The sequence below is a fragment of the Leptosomus discolor genome, chromosome 1 (assembly GCF_034619465.1).
Source record: "Leptosomus discolor isolate bLepDis1 chromosome 1, bLepDis1.hap2, whole genome shotgun sequence".
Classification (NCBI taxonomy): Eukaryota; Metazoa; Chordata; class Aves; order Leptosomiformes; family Leptosomidae; genus Leptosomus; species Leptosomus discolor.
The window spans coordinates 202,280,850-202,301,368 of NC_141391.1; the positions used below are offsets into that span (position 1 = coordinate 202,280,850).

At 46.2% G+C, this 20,519-nt stretch overlaps 1 protein-coding gene across 1 annotated transcript in view; it reads right to left on the bottom strand.

Moving 5' to 3' along the window:
* The window catches only part of LOC104347134 (sucrase-isomaltase, intestinal), a 64,168-nt gene that overhangs the window by 41,266 nt on the left and 2,383 nt on the right, over window positions 1-20,519 (bottom strand). The window contains exons 2-7 of the mRNA XM_086473910.1: window positions 19,475-19,709; window positions 18,949-19,051; window positions 18,711-18,856; window positions 7,965-8,133; window positions 7,193-7,289; window positions 5,910-6,022 (exon numbers count right to left, since the gene is read on the bottom strand). Coding sequence (XP_086330036.1) covers window positions 5,910-6,022; window positions 7,193-7,289; window positions 7,965-8,133; window positions 18,711-18,856; window positions 18,949-19,051; window positions 19,475-19,709 — 863 coding nt within the window. The remainder of the gene's footprint in view (window positions 1-5,909; window positions 6,023-7,192; window positions 7,290-7,964; window positions 8,134-18,710; window positions 18,857-18,948; window positions 19,052-19,474; window positions 19,710-20,519) is intronic.

Here is a 20,519-nt window from a genome sequence, read left to right on the forward strand (position 1 = left end):
AAACAGAGACTGACCTCTACAAACAAGGTTAGAAAGACAGACCAAAACAAAAGAACTCCCTAATGAAATAAAATGTTTTGTGGGCAGGCTTCTCCCCTTGGACAAAAGGAAGAGGGAAAACCAGCTGATAAATGTTAATCCTGCAGAGCCCAGTGCCCTGGCAGGATGTCTGCGTGGCATCTGCAGCCTCTCCCTGAGCTGGCTGGGAAACGGGAACTGCCACGGGGGTGACCAGCCTGGGCAGAGGCAGCGGGAACTGCTGGGCAGCCCTGCTCCGAGTCCTGCGATACCCGGGGTCATTCCTGGCTGCAGAGGACAGTCAGCTCGGGACATCACCAATACAATGTGGTTCAAGAGCTGGATGGGCATTTGCTTCTGCCCCCATGCCCTGTCCAGGTGGATGCAAGGCTGGAGGTGGAGCTGCAGCCACTGGTGTGCCAGCCAGGATCCTTCCCAAAGGGCACATCCCCAGTGCTGGGGTTTGCTGCAGTTCAGCTGCTCACCCTTACGTGACTGTGCTGTCTCACCTGCGGACCGCAGAGCTGTCCCACGGCAAGGCAGTACTTTGTGACAGCATCTCTTGAGCAGTTTGGGATTACAGATGGACCAACTGAAGAAAATCCACCTTGCAAGCAAGATACTAAGTTTTAAAGCAATTAGTTTCCCGGGTTCACCAGGCTGGCACATCTATGGTGAGCTTAATTGAAATCAGCAGAACATTTGAAGAGGAAGGACGAAAACAGGGCAGCTGGGAAAACAAATGTTCTTTTTTCTAATTATGCTGCGGACTCTCTCTAATGGGTCCCCCTGAAGCTTCCTGATAAAGTAACTGACATATGGTACCTACTCGCAGATGGATCAGCAGAGGCAGGGATGTAATTTTGCAAACCTGAAAACTCATGTTGGATTTGATATATATTTAGAATCTAGTTAATTCATATAAATTGTGTTCTGCATACAAATGATCATAAAATGCAGTAGGCAGAGAAAGCCTGCTTGGCAAAATTGACTCCTATAGAATCAGAAAAGGTAAATGAGGTATAGCAGGGGAACTGAGGGAGGAAAACATGACAAATGCAGAAACAGCTAACATATGGGCTATCCAAACTGAGAAAAAAAATGGGAAGATACAGTAGTGCAGAAGCAGAAAAAAAAAAATAGATCCTATTTTCTGTTCCACAATTCCTCCTGCACTTGGTTCTTAAATAACTCCTGGTGTTGTTTAACAAATCCACAGTTAGTTTTTCCAGGTTTACATAACTTGGCATTATGCAATTTTTTTTTCACTCTTTTCAGATGCACCTGAGAGCTGATGAATCTAGGAGGTACCTTGGAAGCATTTTACAGTAAGAAAAATGTTCAGTGGAAACATGTATACCTACATGTGCCCAGGGTGCAGGTGATCTGTATTCACTTTCCCTGTGTTGAGATATTGGACAAATAACATTATTACTATGAGCATCAAGGATATCAACTAAGAAATAAATGCTTATAGTAAATCGGGATCCTATTCTATTAACACTATGACCAAAGACTTTGTTGTGAGAGAGATGGCTGAAAGTTATGCCCTATATATCATAGAGACCATAGAGACAGATACTCTTTCCCACGTTTACAAAGGATCTGAGATCCCCAGCAATGCAGGTACAGGGGCTCAACGTGAAAGATTGCTAATCTTGCACCCTAATCAGTCATATAAAATGACTCTTAAAGCTTGATATTTGTTTAAACTTCCTTTCTTTAAGGAAGAGCTGTAGGAGGAAACCATAAAAATCCATGTGGGCAAACGCTCTGGATTTAGACTCAGAAATAGTGTGTTTGGATAGTCACAAAATGGCTAAATTCACAGGTGCTCCTATGGCCCAGATATCCATATCCAGCTCATCCCTTACAGCTGAGGCAGGCAGGTGAATGCTGTGGGCACCTAGTCAGGCAGAGGTTAACCTTCCCTCAAAGTCTATGCACAGAAGCTGAACTTCGTTTTAGGAGAGCAAGCAGAAAGGCCCTGCAACTGCTGAACCCTTAAGAAGATACTCACAGCCTCAGGAGACTAAAAATTTTAAGGACTTTCAAGGCCAAGGTCTTAAATCCTAGTTCTTTGCTGCACAAACACTTATCAGCTGCTAAATCTTTCTTGGGGGACCCATGAATTCAACTACTAGACTCTCACTGAATCATCTGTGATAAACTGTAGGTTCAAGCAGTTACATCTTATATAGAAGGCTGGACTAGAGACCTCCTGAAGTCCCTTCCACCCGGAACTATCCTATGGTTCTATAAGGAGGAAGTAAATCAGAAATTTGCTCTGAAAACAGAATTAGGAGACATGCAGTATGCTCTCTTAAAGCTTGTCACCGGATAATTGGTGATAAAATAACAAATTTATGGCCTTCACTCCATGCAACAGCTGCTAAATGTCCATTTGTTGAACTATAACTTTCCTGAGTGTCTTGTTATGGCGCTCATATGCTACTGCTACGCACTGTTACTCGGTCCTGAAAGGCCACTGGTGGGCTTGGCAACAGTACTCTGGTATTAGGTCTGGCTGCAGAGACTCAGCTAGGCTCAGCTCAACGGCTCAGCTCTTTAGCTTGTTACTGCTTTTTCCCATCCTCCTGCGAACCGAGGCGTTTGCCATAAAAAGTGTTATGTAACTGTTCTGCACACTGGACCTCTGCTGTAGCAGGAGAAAAGTGTGATTACTGTCAAATACATATATAGCTGTGGCTGTGACACACCAGGAGCAGCACTCCTCTCAGCCGGGCTCAGGGACAGGAGAATTGGGATGGAGAGTTCTCTTTGCCATTGCACAATGCCCAGCACATGCCCTATCACTGCTGTCACTGCTGTTGCGCTGTGGTGCCACTGGCAGGATGCATCCTCCAGCCCACCCCTGCTCTGTGCAAGACACAGCAGGGGGGACAGAGGGACTGGCATACAGGCCTCTGATCCCCTCCTACTCCCTGCACTGCCTTTGGAGCCCATTTAAAGCAGATTAGCCTGGACCAAGCTCGCACCCAGGGCCACCGTGGCTTTCACTGCCACCTGTCCTCACCCTGAGGACGCACAGAGAGGCTGGTGGCCCTGGCAGGGCAGCTGCGATCATCCCTGATCACCACGCAGGGAGCACAACTCTTGGCACAGTCCAGCTGCCTCCAGCTGGCCATGCAGTAGCGGCTCTGGGCAAGAGCCTGAGGGCCACCCCTGGGTGCTGAAAGGAACCTGGAGAGGTGCATGGGGAAAGCTTGCTTGCTCCAGAGACCCAGTAAAGAGCTTCATTATAAAGCTATCCTAACTCACTGGTTTGGAGGGAGCTGCATGAAACCACTGAGCAGATCTAAACTCCTAAATCCTTCACAGAAACAAGCATGGCAGGGGCTAGGGTGCATTGTTGAGGTCTTGAAGTGGTGCTGAAGGCAACAGCACAGACTGTTTGAGAAAAGTGTGGAGCACTTTGATCTGGACACAACTCCCTTGCTCTCAACAGCCATGCACCAGCTGGCACCTGGCCACCCTGCCATACCACCGGGGCCATCTTGGAGACGATGCAATGGGTGGTCCCTGCAAAAAGCCCCATGCAGTGATTTTAGGCAGATGCTTGAACAGGGAGGAGGCAGGAGCAATTCCCACAAGGAGCTCGTTGCAGCAGGGCAGCCTGGCCCCACCAGGGTCCTCTGCAGCTTGGAGCTCCCAAAACATCACTTCCCAGACGAGACCCATGCAAACAGCCAAGAAAGTGGAGGGATGCTGCTGAGTGGTGCCTTGCGGACATCGGTCACACTGCTCCTTTCCACCCCCTCTCCTTCCCCAAGATGTGACAATGACCCTGTGGGACAGTCCTCTCAGTGTGACAGAAAAAACAACCGAAAAATAAAGTTTTTTCCGTCTCCTTCACCTTCCCACATATCTTGTACATAAAAGTCAAATCATTACCCTAGAGACTACTAATATGGTAATTGTAACATTTGCAATCCGGGAATTTCAGGATGTTTGCTGAAGAAGTTATTATTTCACTGTGAAATTGCTACCATGCATTCTTTAAGATTCCCTAGAGAGCTGAGTGCAAGCTCAAAGAATAGAGAACAGAGGATTTTTTTGTCCTGGCATGTGACATGTCTAGTTAGGGGACGCCCACCGGCTCCCCTTTACCTTGTTTTCTTTGCTCCAGCTCCATTTCCAGAGAGGCAGGGGTGGAAAGTGAGCTGCGAGTACCCATCAGCTGGGGGGTGAGAACTCTCTCGTTTTATTTTCAGCTGCTGGCCACCTGCTAAGCCACAGAAATGCTGCCTTCAAACACCAGCAAAAGACTTTGAAAAGAAACGAGGATGGCTCTAATCTCCACTGTGCTGCCGCAGCAACTCCCCTGAAATAGGTGCTTTCATGGAAGGGATCACAGCTGTGGCTATCGAGGCAGTCACTTTACTTCTTCTTTCTTTGTTTTTTTTTTTTTTATTTGTCAATGTGTAAGTCCATAACCCAGTTTGCTGGCTGGTCTGAGACACTGCGGTCAGAGGTGGCTGGAGGGGAGGATGCACAGAGGGAGCTGGAAACCTCTGTGTGACAAAGCAGTTTCTCCCAAGCCAGGATGTGGAGGGGCACCAGCAGCCTCCCACCTCTCTGGGAGGCACCGCCTGAACCTCTGCTCGCCAAAGGAAGGTCTAGAAGAGCCCACTGCCCTGGGGAGGCTCCAGCCTTCCCAAAATGGCTTCTTCTCCCTTCTATCACCAAAATAGAACCCAGCAATATTTTCCTTCTGGGCTAAATCCTCTTTTTCCCTGGGCCAAAGCAATGTTTCTGTTTCTATTTCAGGCATTTCAAAAGAAGGTAAGCATAAGATACGGAGGCTTTCAAAAGCCAGGAAAGGCAAAATGTTTGCTGAGAATCAGACCTCAGGCCCCCTGGTGGGACTGCAAAGGGGAAGGCAGAGCACATGCACATCTCACTGCGAGCTCTGGCTGCCCGGGACACCCTACCGCAGGCTCCTCCGCACCTCCAGTTGAAGCTTAGTCCTCAGGGTCTGCACAAATGAATCCCCCTTCTTACAGTGACATGCCCCTTCTCAGCTTTCCTCCATGCTCTTTAGGTTGGTGCTGGTTTCTTTATGCGTAGAGCTTGGTTATGAGGTGGTCATTTTCTGTGCAGGGGCCCAGTTAATGCATCACCCAGCATTTGGTGACCAGAAAAAATATGTTACCTGCCACTTTTTCCTGGGCAGGCCTCACTGAATAAGAATTGCACACACAATCCTGAAGCAGCTATTAGCATGTGTACCCTCAGCTCTTTGGAAAACACTGGGCAAGCAGAAAGCAAGCAGTTATGCTCTTTGAGACAGCACTATATATAGTTTTTTCACACCTGTGCTCTCTAGTGCAATTACATGGATTTTCATTAGTAAAAAACAGGCTGATGCTCCAAAATCAACAGGCAATTCCACTGGCAAATAAAGGCTTGAAGCCTTTGAAGTTCATTCAACATCCCTGAGGTCCAGCAGACCTAAAGTTCTCAAATCCTCTGTGCTCCGCCTAATTTGTTTTCTCCATTCACAGTGTCAAAACACAGTTATGGTCATGTAGTGAAGGCTGTAAAACTGTCATGGCCTGAAGAAGAGTAATCTTTGACAACTTTCTTTCTAATCATTGCATCCCTTTAACGCACTCCTGCTCTCAATACTGAAATGCTGCAAGAAAGTCTGGAAATGTGCATTGAATGCCCAGCCAGTCTGCTTCACTCAGGCAGACCATTTGCAGATTCTTGAGCACATGCCAGGTTGCCCATGGACCTAAAGCTATGGCTTTGTATGAACAGATCAGGACAAAGTTTTGACTGCGCTACCTGCTGAAACTACCAGATAATGATGGGAATTCGTTACAAGGTACTGCCCTGTGTGCCACATGCACTTCTCTACTAACCTCTGTGTATTGCTGAATTACATTTTCGGGAGTCGGTCCAAGGAAGACATAGAAGTCAAGGATCCCTCCAATAGTACGGAAAGTTAAAGATGGGTTTGGACTCAGAGAAACATCTGAAAGGAAAAAAACAGGTTCTCAGTACAAACAAGCCCTGCCTTATTTGTGGGAATTGTTCAAAGCTGCATCAGGGGAGGTTCAGAGGAGACATTAGGAAACATTTCTTTACCAAGAGGGTAGGCAAACACTGGAACAGGCTTCCTGGAGAGGTGGCAGATGCCCTAAGCCTGTCAGTGTTTAAGAGGCAATTGGACAATGCCCTTAACAACATACTTTAGCTTTTGGTGAGCCCTGAAGTGGTCAGGCAGTGGGACTAGATGGTCATTGTAAGTCCTTTCAAATGAACTATTCTATTCTATTCTATTCTATTCTATTCTATGCTATGCTATGCTATGCTATGCTATGCTATGCTATGCTATGCTATGCTATGCTATGCTATGCTATGCTATGCTATGCTATTTTAGTCTACCCTAATATACCCTAGGTGTATGCACGCCGGCCTCTTCTGCACATAAAATCATCCCCAGGCTGAGATGGCTACATGTTCAGTGCTTTGTGGGTATGATTGGATGAGCAAACAGGACCTGTAAATAGGCTAGCAGTTGCCCAGTGTTTCTGTAATCTCTACTTTCAGATTGGCGTTGTGCAGCACTAAATCACAGAAAACCATACAGAGTAGACTGCACAGATCCATTTGTCTCAGTTTCATTTATATGAAAAGGAACCACAAGTTTGTGTTTAGGGTTCCTCTATGCTATTTTAATCTTCTTATTGGAAGTCATTGCCTGCCAGGGGAAACTGATTTTATAGACTGAGTGAAGATTCCCCTTTTCTGAAATTATACCACTGGATTAATACAGTAAGGTGACCATGGCAACGCACAAAACTATTCTCAACAGACAGAATGTAGGACTAACCTAAATTGATTTGATTCAGTTATGCCAATCCCAGAGGAAATTTCTTCCACCTTCTCCTTTCCCTGTATGTGCATCTATTTTCAAAAAAAAAAAATTTATCATATGTTTTCACTGAAAATACCTTACCCTGTTAAACAGTCATACTAATGAAAATCCTTTGAAAAATTTATAGTAATTCCTGGAACCTTAGTTATGGAACAGTCACTCATATTTGTACCATATTGAAAAAGCAATCAGTAAAACAGGGTTTTATATTTACTAATAGTAAATTAGTAGCAGTCCACATAGGGAATCCAAATATCTTTTTACCTTGTGCATTGGCGTTCAGAAGGAGAACACCGTGTGCGTTGGAGTCAGCTTCTACACACATATAGAAAGGGTGAACTCCATAGAGGTTGGCAAATGGCTGAAACATAAGCAGCACATTAGGTAAGGTTTCACTTTGCTATTTTTCATAGTTTTTGGCTGCTAGGTACATATGCAAAGACAAGAAAATAAATTCATTCATAGCTAGGCACTCTTTTGAAAGGTTGGGGATTTTTTCATCTAAACTGGTGTGAAGTGAAATTGGTAGATAAGAGTTATTTTTTCTGCCTCATCAATGGTGCTTTTTAGTCTCTCTCAGTTAAACCTTTCATATTTTGCCAAACCCTCCAAAATGGCATGAGTAAGAACTACTTTGCTAGTTAAAATAGACTCATCAACCGCTGACCACAGTTTAGCCAAACATCTGAGTCCTGCTGAAGTCCAGCTTGTTTGGATAAACAGGGATCGATCCAAGCACAAAATTAAATGCTTCCTGAACTAGGAAATTGGCACACAAAATACTTTTTTCTGAAAACTAACTGCACCATGAGGGAGCTTGTGATGAACCTTTTCAAAGGCCCCTCAAAATGACTCATGGTTTTGCCATTTAATTAGCACTTATGACACCTGCAAAACCTGTGACATTCTGAGTTTGCCATTGATTCACATTAGCAGTGTGACCATACAGAGGGAGGTGCTCCTTCAGCAAAGCTGTACCTCCCCACCTCCTTTTGGTGACAGAAGTTAGGACAAAGCGTTGCATGAAGTGAATTACCGTTGGTGCCTGATCCCTGCTGAACATGCCATAGGTAACGAAGTCCATGCTGTGTTTGAAGGACTTGTGCTCATGTTCACCAAACCCATACAGTGAAGTTGATGGCACAGTAGTTGTGATCTGAAGATACTGGTTGGAGAAAAACAGATCAATCAGAGGACTGTCCCACCTGTGACAAATAGAGGGAGACAGGATTAGTTTGCTTATCTTTGGTGTGCACCATTTTAAGTTCATGTCTGGCTATTTATACTTTTTCTATATTTTGGAGAGTAACAATATTGAAAAAAACATTAAATTCTATGCATGCCTCTAGCATGCTTAACCTAACACACATTAAATTAAACTTGCAATGGCTGCAGATATCTACTTATATAATAAAAAGCATCAGTATAATTTTGAAAAGAAAAACTAAAACAACAGAAGACACTATCTATAATCCTATTACCAAAGTAAGTGGTTGCTTGTGCTATTTCTATGACAACCAACAGGGCAAGCTAGAAATTGTTATTACGCAGTGGGGTTCAGCATCCTTAATGAGAACAACAGGCATTGAATTGTTATCAGTTTGTATTTTTTAATGTTTTGGTGGATCAGGACCCAAATACTCTTGTTACCCCCAACTTTATGCATGCACTTAAAGCAAAGGGATAGCTTCCTCCGGACTCTGCTTGAATGAGATGTTTTTATTGTGTGGACTTTCTCCTGCTTCTCTTACCAGCTTAATGCCTTTTATTTCTATTGAATCATCTGTGGACACAGGCTCACATTTTAATTGTGTGTTACATTCTGTTTCCTATCTCTAGTGCTATAATGAGCTGCAAAGTAGATGGGGGAGAACATAGTCAAGCTGTGGAGAAGTGTTTTGTTAATGGTCCTGTGTATGCCGTGAGTACCACATTTAGATAGCACCCTCTCGAGCCTTGTTTAACCATGAATTTGTTACAGCTAATTAAAATAAATGAGCCAAAGCCATAGAGCGGATAAGTGGCATAACTCTCCTTTTAATGGTCTTTTGTCAATGATTTTGACAAAATTAAATGGTTGATCAAATTGACCAGTAAATCAGAGAAGTGGAACACGGGCTGTGTCAGCAGGGAGCAGCATTAACCCCCTGAGGGGAGTTCTCCCTGGTGAGCCCTGGCTGCCACCAGCACCCCTGCTTGGCGACAGGTCCCCGCTGCTGGGAGGACTGGGAGGGCACCGCCGCTCTCACCATGCCAGCCTTGGGCAGCTCTGCTCTCCCCACGAGGAAGCAAGGACAGCCACTCACAGGGATGCCCAGAGGCAGATCCAAGGCACCCTCCTGCCTCTCCACGCAAAAGGCAGGCACAACCTATCCCTAAAATGTCCTAGAGAGTCCCAAGTCAAGCACACATACTGAAGGGTCTATGTATTTTTTAGAAAGTATATTTGGCCTTTCTCACAAGCAGCAAGAGAATTTGTATTTAAGTCTTGATTTGGTTGTTTGCCAGCAGCAACCCTCCCTTCCTTCCATCACCTCCTCCACCTACAAGCTGTACTGAATAAGGTTATTTTCTTATAGGAAGGAGAATGCACACCCAAATATCCCACAGAACCAGATCCAGCCCTTGGCAAACAGAGGCCTTTCTGCAAGAGGCTGCTGCTGTGTAGGAACAAGGATGGGCTCTGGAGCTGTATTCTTGTCCGAATGAGTGCCGTCACACAGCTCTGCTCTGTGCCAAGGCAGGCACGGTCACTGCTCTGAGCAGACCACGGGGTTATACAAAAAGCAAAGGATGCCAGAGGGGAAATGCTTTAGGAAGAGCTTAAATTCTGTCCTAATTCATTGAGCACTCTCCATGATGTCTGTTCAGAGGACATGAGGCTTTGTACATGCATGGTACCCACATTGTGGCACTGACATTTCCCTTCGTGAGAGCAGTTGGTGTTACCATGCAATTAAAAGTCCTCCTTCAGCTCAGCAAGTCCTCATCCTTCCCAGGAGGGTCACTGAGGTGGTGCAAACCACAACCTAGGAACAGCCCCTCTGCCCCACTGAGAAACTGGTTTATACCTCATGCATTCCCTTGGGCCACCATCGTACACTCAACTTCTGCATGGCATCGCCAAAACGGTGCCCTGCTCTGCACCCTGCTGTCATTCATCTCCCTGGGGGATGCCACTCCCGACAGTGCAGCTCCCTGGGCTGTGCTGCCAGCCATCACTCTCCATCAGCCTCATCTTTCGTTAGGCCTCTGCTCACCAGAACAGCCATGCGCTAAATGTAGCATTAACTATGACATAAAAAGACTGGTAATGACTCTCTCTTTTTTTTTTTGCTGGGCACAATTATGCCTTCACCATCTGAAGGAAAGCATGGACAGGTTTTCCCCTGGCGCTCCTCTCTGCCTCCACACTCAAGTGGCTGCCCTGGTGCTCTGCAGCACACTGTGGTAAGCTGTTGTGTTACTTTGTGTGTTTGTTTGTGTTGTGTTGGCAAAGAGCAATCATTTAAGTGAAGAAATGATGCCTGTCGATCCTTAAACACTTGGAGACAATAAAAGAAATGTTGTATTTCTCCCACCTCTCCTCCTGCTGGTTTAAAGCAGATAGAAGGAACGAAACAGGAGGAAGCATAAAATGACACCACGTGCACAGGAATTTGCATGGTTCTTTTCCAGCGATCCTACAAATCGTTAACGGTGCTGCGATGGACAACAGAAGGGATCTAAAAAAATCTAAAAATGCAGCTGAGCTGTTGTTCACTGTCAAGAATCCAATCCCTATCACTAGTTAGATATGGCAAAGCCTGTCAAGACAAGAACCCTTTTCATTGCACAAAACGTAATGGCTGCACTCAGGTTCACTGCTGAAAGTTCTAACCCTTTAGTGCCTCTGTGGTGGGAACACTCCTGCCTGTGGAAATAAAAACTGGCCTCCCCACACATTTGCCTGGCCCATTGACCTTTAAGAGTTCCCTGCTGCCTGTCTGGGAAGTCTGACAGATAAAAGCTAACTTTTTCTCCCAAACGCCGTGCACTGTACTCAAGAGTAAATCTCGCTATTTTTAAACTTCATATCAGGAAAAAAAAAAATGATTCAGGGTTGAAAAGGTCTTTGTGAAAATTAACATTTCTGGCCAGCAAGTGAACCACTCTGGCATCCAGCAGTTAGCCCTCAGGCCATCAGGACAAAAGGTAACTGCAGCAGACCAGGGAAATGGTATTAAAGGAAGGAGGGTAGGCAGATAGATAAAACATCCTGTTCGTGTTGAAGGTGCAGTTTATGACTAACATTGTCACAACATTTGAGAAGGATGACTAAAAGGCAGTATAAAATGGTTTTCAGAAGTGCAATCATCAGCCCTGTGTAGTATGAACTGGACATGATAATTTACCTGGTTGAACGACTTCGCTCTGTTGAAGTTTATTGCAGACCAATAACTGCTGTATGTGCAATGGCTCGGAGCACTGACTCACCTGTCGTGAGCAAGCAGTTGGTGGCACTTACAAAGGTGGTCTGATAAAACCTCCAGAATTAGAACACTTGGGACATGTATATGATACATCATTAGGACATACATCATGCATTATCTGGACATTCAAAAATCATTTAGGTTTGGAGAGGGTTTTTTGTCGTCTTGTTGGAATGAATCCTGAAGAAATGAGCTTATCACTTTAAGGTGTGAACACCTGTCCCACTCAGTTGCTTGGAAGAAATGTCCTCTCTAACACCTACTTTTCTGGGCCTCCAGACCATTTGGTAACCACAGCTTTGTGAAGGGGAGCACACTGTATATATTATCTGTGTGCAAATTCAGGTGAAAACTTCACGTGTCATTCAGAAAAGTGGGTTTAAGCCTCCTGGCAGAGCTTGGGCATACCTTTTCAAAGGGCATGGGCTATCACTGTATGTGCAGGCTGCCTATAAAGCAGCAAAGCTCCTTAGGGACTGAGAAGTATAGTCCTATTTTCAGCTGGACCTCAAATATACTTGGCCCCCTACGCACCCCATTTGAGCTGCTGCCTACCATCATCTTAGGAGCCCAGGTCTCCATGATTTTCCATTGCTCTCGGACAGCTGAAAGTTGTTTCCACTGTGTGCTGGTTTTGGCTGGGGTAGAGTTAATTTTCTTCATAGTAGCCAGTATGTGGCCGTGGTTTGGATTTGTGCTGAAAACAGCGCTGGTAACACAGGGATGTCTTAGCTATCACTGAGCAGTGCTTACCCAGAGCCAAGGCCTTTTCTGCTCCTCACACCACCCCCCCAGCGAGTGGGCTGGGAGTGCACAAGGAGTTGGGAGGGGACACAGTTGGGAGAGGTGACCCCAACTGACCAAAGGGATACTCCGTACCATATGACATCATGCTCTGCAATAAAATTAGTGGGGAAGGTTGGCCAGGGGGCTGCTGCTTGGGGACTGGCTGAGCATCAGTCAGTTGATGGTGAGCAATTGTTTTAATTTGCATCACTTGGTTTTCTTGGGTTTTGTTTCTCTCTTTTTGTTACTTCCCTTTTCATTACAATTTATTATTATTTATTTTATTTTATTTTATTTCAATTATTAAACTGTTCTTATCTCAACCCACATATTTTCTCACTTTCCCACGTCCTGCTGGGAGGGAGGAAGTGAGCTAGCGCCTGCATGGTGCTTAGTTGCCTGCTGGGGTTAAACCATGACACCCTGTCTCACAACAGCCGTATTCCTTCTTAGCTGTAAGTCTTGGGGCACCACTGGATTGCAGAAGATACACCAAGAACGAATTTTTATATGTTTAGAAAGCTGATTTATCAAATAGATGGAGAAAGCCAGCATGAGTAACCAACAGTTTTTCCACAAACGTGACATTTGAAAAGAAAGAATTGCAGGGTTTATTTACAGTTATTGACACAGTTCTGCTCTGTTTCTACTGTATTCATCGTCATGATATCAGGGTATCTCCTTAAGTGACAGTATATATAATGCTTAATTTTTGTTCTGAAAGACATTTGGATAAAGGATATACCTACAATATTTCTCACCTACATAACATAAATCTTAATGATTAGAAGACTAAAATAATGGCTCTTATAAACCAGGAGCAAACCCAAGCTACCCATGATGCACACAATTTGCTCCTGTTGCTTTCAGCAAAATTGCAGTTTAAGACAATAGTGTTATAAATCATTCTAATAGTCTTGCCTATGTAAAAATGTCTTCATGGTAAGTGGCGTCTGTGCTTACTAGCACAATCAATAAAAAAGGCAGCTGAACTCTGCAGCAGCCTTTTTGGAAATTAGGGAAAATCTTTATTAGATTTTGGTTATTTGTGCCATATCTTCCCAAGTGTGATAGCAAACAAGGTATTCCAAACTCTTAATAGAGAGAATGGAGCACTTATCTGGCTTGGGAAAAATGTTCTGCCTTCCATTATTTGTATGACATCATGAAGGAAAAGTCAGTTGGAGAACGGATGTTAAAGTAGAGAATCAAATCAATAGTCCATCCCTCTGCAGCCTGTCTCCAGCAATGGCCCAGGCTAGATATCACAGGGGAAGGCATAAGATGTCACTCAGAGCCAGTCTCGCAATAATCTGCTTATGGAGGAAGTTTCTGGCTGTTTTCATAGAATTAGCTTATGTTGTAAAACATGGAGACAAAAATAGTTGGGTCTTTTTTTTCCTATGGATAATTTTTTTATTACGCGTGAATGTGTATCCTGCTAAGCCTCCCGTGTCAGTACTGCCCTGGGGCAATGAGTCCCACAGAGTAATCGCACACTGCAAAATAAAGATGACTTTGTTATTTATCGCTGCCTTAAAGCAAAGAGTTCCCAGGCTTTTACTCTCTGTTCTTGAGGAAATCTATGATTTCTTGAAGCCTTCATGCTCACACTTGATACCACGTACTCCAGCGGTTGCTGCTGTTAGTGGCATGAGCAGCAAGGAGAATAGTACTCATCCTGAGAGCACATGCCACTAAATAATTCAGAGGCTCCATTTTGGCCCCTCGCCTGCGTTACTACAACCCAATATTTTCTTTCCTCTTTTTTGACTGTAGGGCCCTGGCCAACAACGGGCCAGTTTCCCAGCAGGGCTGCAAGATCAGTTAGGATGGTGTGAGTGAGGATTTATTAAACTAAAGCCAGTTACAAATGTCTTGACAAAATACTTTGCCACTGATCACGCCGATTTGCCAAAACAGGTATTTTCCAAGCATCATGGGAGCAGGGAAAGGTTCCTCGCAGCCTCCACTTCCCCATGAGGGCAGTAATTTGAGGGCTTCTCTGGGGCAGGAGACCAGGCCCCAGTCCCCGTCCCTCATGGTTCAGATTTAAGACTTGCAACCTTAAATCAGCTGCAGGTTTCTGGTTTCCCCCAGCAAAACAGAAAACACTTGACATCTGTGTGGGAGCCGGGCTCTGCCTGCCCCTGGGTCTCATCTGACCTCTTTGCTCACCAGCAAACCCGTGGAGGTGCCACCTCTTCACCTCCATGGCTTTGGAGAGCTGCTGGCACAGGGAAGGACCTTCCCTGGCCACCAGTGAAACAGTAGGAGTGTGGGAGAGGGTGAAGAAAAGGAGCAGGAGCAGGCAGGAGTGGGTGGGACTGAGAAAATGACAGCAGTGGAGGAGAAGGACAAAGATAAGAGGGACTAAGCCCAGAGGCATTACTGGGAGAAGAAAGGGAGGCAGCCCAAGAGCTTCTGGTCCTGGAATCCCCCAGCAGTGCCTGGATCATTTCCCTGCACAACCCCATCTAATTTTTGCCCCATGCAGGCAAAGCAGCAGCTGTCACCTGATTACCTTGGAGCAAGCTGAAAATGTAGCAGGACTTGGCCTTTTATTCCTGCTCCTGGCTCTGCGTGAGGTTTGCAATCAGCAGCTAATGTTTCTCCCCTCACATAATTCACTCCTCTCTCCCGTTACTGTGATTACGCTGAACCATGATTTTGCCCTGCCCTCCTTGAGCCGGCGCTTGGTTGGCTCGGTTATGGCAAAGGCTCCTCACATGCAGCAAGAGGGAGAACAGCCTGTAAAGCACATTCAAGGATACCTCAAAGTCTCCACTGCATCTCCCCTGCAACGTTTCCAATGTGGTATTAAATCATTCCTCATGAGGAGGAGGCTTTTTCTGCACAAGCGAAAAAGCTGGAATGGGATTTTATATCAAGCAGACAGACAGGCACCCTGTCGTCAGCTGCCCCATCACTGTGAAGTCTGAAGGCATGAAGACACTGACGGCAGGATGGACTGCACCACAGAAAGGAGGGGAGAGAAATACAAGCATGGACTTTGAAAGAACAACCCAAACCCATACCACGTTTCTGCTTGTGACAGGCTGCTTACTCCCCACATGGACTGCCGGCTGTAGCAGAGCATGCTGGGGATCGTGAGGGATTTTAGGCTTTTTTGGGGGGGTGGGTCATCCAGCAGTACAAAGCTGGTGAGGGATATAAAGCATCATATAAAACAGATTTCTGAGGATTTGATATTGCTTTACAATGGGAAAGCCTTCCTCAGAGATGTTAGAAAGGTCCAGCAGAGCGCCCAGACCTGGTTTGGTGTAGACACAAGTTATTATCCATCCATACCCAGGGAGTGCAACTGCAGCACTTGTTGAAGAGCCTTTATTTGCCTACATCAGCTGTTCTGAGCAATATTTGTGTGCACATGAAGATTAACAATTGATTCAGCTGTTCACTGAGACAGCAAGGCCATGGCCATTCACATCTTAAAAGGGGAGACTGAAGTCCCTCCAGGTGTTACATGCTCGCGCGTTTCTCAGGGACAATTGCCCACACAGCCTGCCCTAACCTGGCACAGCCACCACCGAGTGTGCAGCTCAGCGCCTGGCCCCGGGCGTGCTGGGTGCCCTGGAGCAGCAGCTCCCACCTCTGGAGGGAGCCCAGAGGAAAAGGCTTGGGGTTTAGCACCTTCTCTGCAGACTGCTCCTAGGACAGGGAAGGAGGACAAGGCAATGATGAAGATGCTCTGCAGGGTTCATGCTGAGCCCTTGCTGCAGGCACAGAGCATGCTCAGACCCAACTCCCACGCATCCAAACCTGCCTTTGGGCAGGATGAACTAACATGAAAATCTACTTAACATGCCAGATGCCACCGTGCTCCCCCAGACCCAGCCAGACGGTGCAGTCTCTGGTGGGGATGCTCTAACGCTTCTTGCTGAGGGTTCATCCTCCCCAGTCAAGAAAATGCAGCTGCCCATGGCTTTTAGGCCAGAATATATAACCTTCTTTCCTGTGTTGAAAGAAGGTTTCCATCTGCACAGCTCTTCTGATGGCTAAGGAGGTTGAAATTCCTCTAAGTCAGGCTGTGGAGGTATCTCTGAGCATTCACTCACTCTGACGGGACGAACGTGCAAGCAAATGAAAGGGAAGCATTTTTGCTCCTCACACAGGGAATTTAACTCCAAATATGATTTAGCTGTGAGAGGAATGGCTCCCTGCCGGGATGTGATCCTTCAGTCTATAAGTACTGGCTGTGCCATTTCACATGAAACAAAAAATCCTGGAAACATATAATTTCCCTTTCTATATGCAAAATCCTGTGTCTCTGCTGATGAGAATCTTTTAGTAGCAGCCCCGCCGTTGTTTGCAGGATAAAAATCCATTAACTGCGCATTATATTCACCCATAATTTCCTCTTTTTGGGAACGGCTGGGTTTCAGGAGAACTCTTTTACCTGCCTGGAGGCAGCATATGCTTTTCCAGCGGCAATGCTTCACAGCAGAGCATCACTGCCGAAAGCTGTGCGGATGCTACTAACCAAGACTGCCCTCTACCTCCCCAGGCTCTGCAGCACATCACTGCTGCACCCCGCTTCTGTGCTGCTGCTGAACACAGATTTTGGGGGACAAGGGGTGCCCCACTGCCAGGGGTATGGAGGAGGTTTCCCTGGGCACGTGGCAGGCCAGCAAATGTGCCCTCCTGGAAACCTGCTCAGCAGGGACCTACTCGTGCTCCTCTGCCTCTCTCTGGAGTTGCACCTTTGGCAGCTCAGTGGATCAAACCCTGTGCCTGCTTCATGGCAGGCCCCTTCCCTTAACTGGGACGTCCCAAGCTTGAGGATGCCCTGACTAACCCAGGCTAAACCCTTGGGGTTTGGGTGAAAATGAGGAGGGCTGAATGTGAACGGGCCATGAGCTAGCTGCTCGCCATGTCTTGTAACGCATTCATCTCCTACATCACCGTTCCAATCCACAAGCCTTTACGAAAATTTCTTATTATTACAAAGAGAAGAAAACTGGGCCTTTAATGTAAGCCCACTGTTAAACTGTTAAATCTAACAAGGGATTAAATTATTTTTGTAATCGGAGTAATGCATGATACTTTCATTCACAATAGCCTGCAATAAGAAAACTTTACAGAATTGACTGTGACATGTATAATAAGAGATGTCATGAGATTGTAATTTAAAAGGATGGGCAGTTAATTAAAAACCCAGTGTGGTGGTTCCACCTGCAGACTCAAACCATTCTAGAGGCTGTATTGTCTTACTTGCATCACACGTGTTAAGCCATCCTTACATCGATTGCAAAGATAATGTTTATATTTTGAGTCTGTTTAATAAAGAGTTTCTTGGGAGGGGGGAAATCTGAACTGATTTTTTAATTTCTTGATTTGGGGTTAGATTTTTTTTAGTACATAAAATGAACCACTTGGAAGCCAATGACCTTCTGGGAATGTGCTTGCACCAGCGGTGGGGTGCAAGACACGTAGAGCTGGTGCTGAGGACCCAGCTGCCACACTCATATTTGGGGGCTTGCTCTGAAGCAGTCTGTTAGCAGCCGGATTGCATTGCCTGCACCTGCAGAGCACACCTCCTAGGGAGGTCGCCTGGAAGGGACCTAATCCATGCTCCTCAGGACCACTGCAAGGTCAGCCAGCACACAAGAGGTGGGTATAATCAGGAGATTCACATCAAAAGGTGCTACTGATCTGAATTAAAATGCTAATGTAGATACAAGCGCAGCCTGATGTGAACAGTACCCATATTTCTATGTCCCGTGCATCTTTTTCGCCTGCCTGAGTCAAGCAGCGATAATCCAGAGCGGTCTGTAACACTGTCATTTGTCATTGCAGACAGCCAGAGACTGCTGCTAACACCACGCTGTAGCATCTCTGAATGCAACTGGCAGGAGCACACCTTGATTTGAATTCTCTTGCTAAGCAGCATTACACACTAGAGATGTGTCTGCAGGAGCCAAAAAAATGGGAAATTCCGACGCCTGATGACATTCGCTAGCAAGGGGAGCTTTTGCTGAAGTTAAACTTACAGTACCAGCCTAAGAATACAACTGGTATTTTTGCAGAATGACAAACTAGACCCACAAATGCCGTTCGCTGGAACCAGTGGAAGTTAGAGGCTTATGGCCTCTGTGGCTTTGAGATTCAGTTTCCTAGACCTACGTCTTGAAGAGCGTCAGGACATTTGGTGCTCAATTTCGGACATATTAACACACCCAGAACTTCAGAAATCTTAGTTCAGTGCTTTCATGAGTTGAGTCTACCAGCATTCCAAGCTGTGAAATTGTAGCCTCACAAGTTATTTGACTTGCTGAATAACTTTTCATACGTGCACGTAGATAATTGTCTGTTATACAGGTACATACTCCTATTAATAATGAGTGTTTTCTAGGATCAAGGCATAAATCTATACTTATGCCACATCCAGTTTGTGCTTGAGCCTGTGTCACAGACCCAAGCAATAGGGTATGAGGAAACAGTGCTTTCCCTGCTGCACTTAATTTCTGCAAAAGGCAACATGAATGACATCTGGTACTCACAGCACAGTGCCGGTGCTTTTCCTCTTGATCCTGAGGTGCGAGGAGTCATCCGCAAACTCCACATCGTAGCTGGCCTCATCAGCGGTGACCCCAGGGGAGTCGATCTTGAGTGGGACTTCAAACCGCTGTCTGTTGGGGTCATAGAGCTAAAGCAAGGTGAGGAGGAGGCAGGTTAGCTCATTTGTTAGCACGCACTCCTTTGGTTAAATGATTCTGCCTCCTCCGCCCAAATACTCACCCTGAACCGGAGTCTGTCCCTTGTCTGGAACTCCACTTCCAAGACGACTGGGGAAATGTCATTTCCGAAGAGGGACAGGGCCTGGCGCTTGTTCAGCATTACCCTGCAGTGGAAACACGTACTGGTGCTCACCGCAACTGCTCACTGCCTGCCACTACCGTGGCGGGGGTGGGGGGGAACAATTCAGCTCTTTAAAAATAAATCATTGACTTATCGAGACAAATAATCTCTGAGGTTAGCTTAGGCTCTCCTTGCCGTTAATGGATACAATAGGTGCTACTGAAGAACGGAGACCTTGCGGTCTCCTGGGACACAGCTCCCAGGGTGGGAAGGACCACCGAGCGGAGGACGCCAACTCTGCATGGCTTATACATAGGGAAATACATCCATCGTCCTTATCATCACAAGCTGAGCACGTGGTAGCAAAGCAGCTTGGGGAAGGTCTCCGGCGAGCTGCCCCCCGGGCAGCAGCGGTGGTTGCGGTGCAGAGCTGGAGGGCAGCACCGGAGGGGCCGCGCGCGCTTACCTCCAGCCTTTGGCTGTCTGCTCCGTGCTCCCGGCCAGGGAGTAGCCGTAGGGACTGTCCTCAGGGAAGAAGCACCAGGGAGCATTGGCCACGTCGGTGGCGCACCAGGTGCAGCCCCGCGCCTCGCAGGCCTCCTGGGAAGCGCCCGGCTGCGGGTGGCAGTCGATGCGCCTCCGCACCGGCACGGCCCCGGCGCACTGCCCGTCCTGGCCTGAGCCGAGGCACCCGCCTAGGGCTGGACACGGGGAAATGGAGTCAGAGCAGCAGAGAACCACATTCAAAAAAACCCACAACAATGCAAATTTCTTTATTTATTCTTTTTCTGTTGTGTTTTTTCCCCATTTTGGGGCTAATATGCACAATTCTTTTGGCTGAGATGACAGCAGAGCAGTATGCCTGCTCGTGACCAAGACAAGAACAACCAGCTTCTTTTACAAGCCGAGGCAGTGGGTCTGTATTGTTCAGTGCTCAGAGCTGCTGTTGCACAGCTGAAGCATGACTTGCTTGAAATCCTCACAGAAAGATAAGTAGCAGGCTAATGAAACTGCTGGTGAGGCGTGAGAGCAACACTTCAGGCTAGCTGAATAGGAGGTGTGCTTCAATAAGGACTAAAGCTGTTATTGATAGTAAAATGCTACATTTTCTGTATATTTGTTCTCTCTCACATTATACACAGAGGTTATCTATAAATATATAGATGCAAACAAGTGAAATCAGGATGCACCTGTACAATATATATAAATATATATAAATATTGATTATATTTATATTTGGTTTCATTTCTATATTTTATGACTACTACATATATGTCGTATTGGTAGTTTGTGTTATTACACGTACAGTTATAAGTAAAGGGGAGATGCCAGCAGTAAAAGAAAAGGCACAAATTCGTCATTCACAGAATCATCCTGACAAAAACCTCTTAGTAAGGTGCTAAATCTTTTCCTTTCTGCAGCTGCAGGTCCAGCCCTGTGGTTCCCCTGTGCCCAGCGACCCTCCTGACAGCAGGGGGACTGTGAGATCAGCTCCCTGCCATGCTGACAAA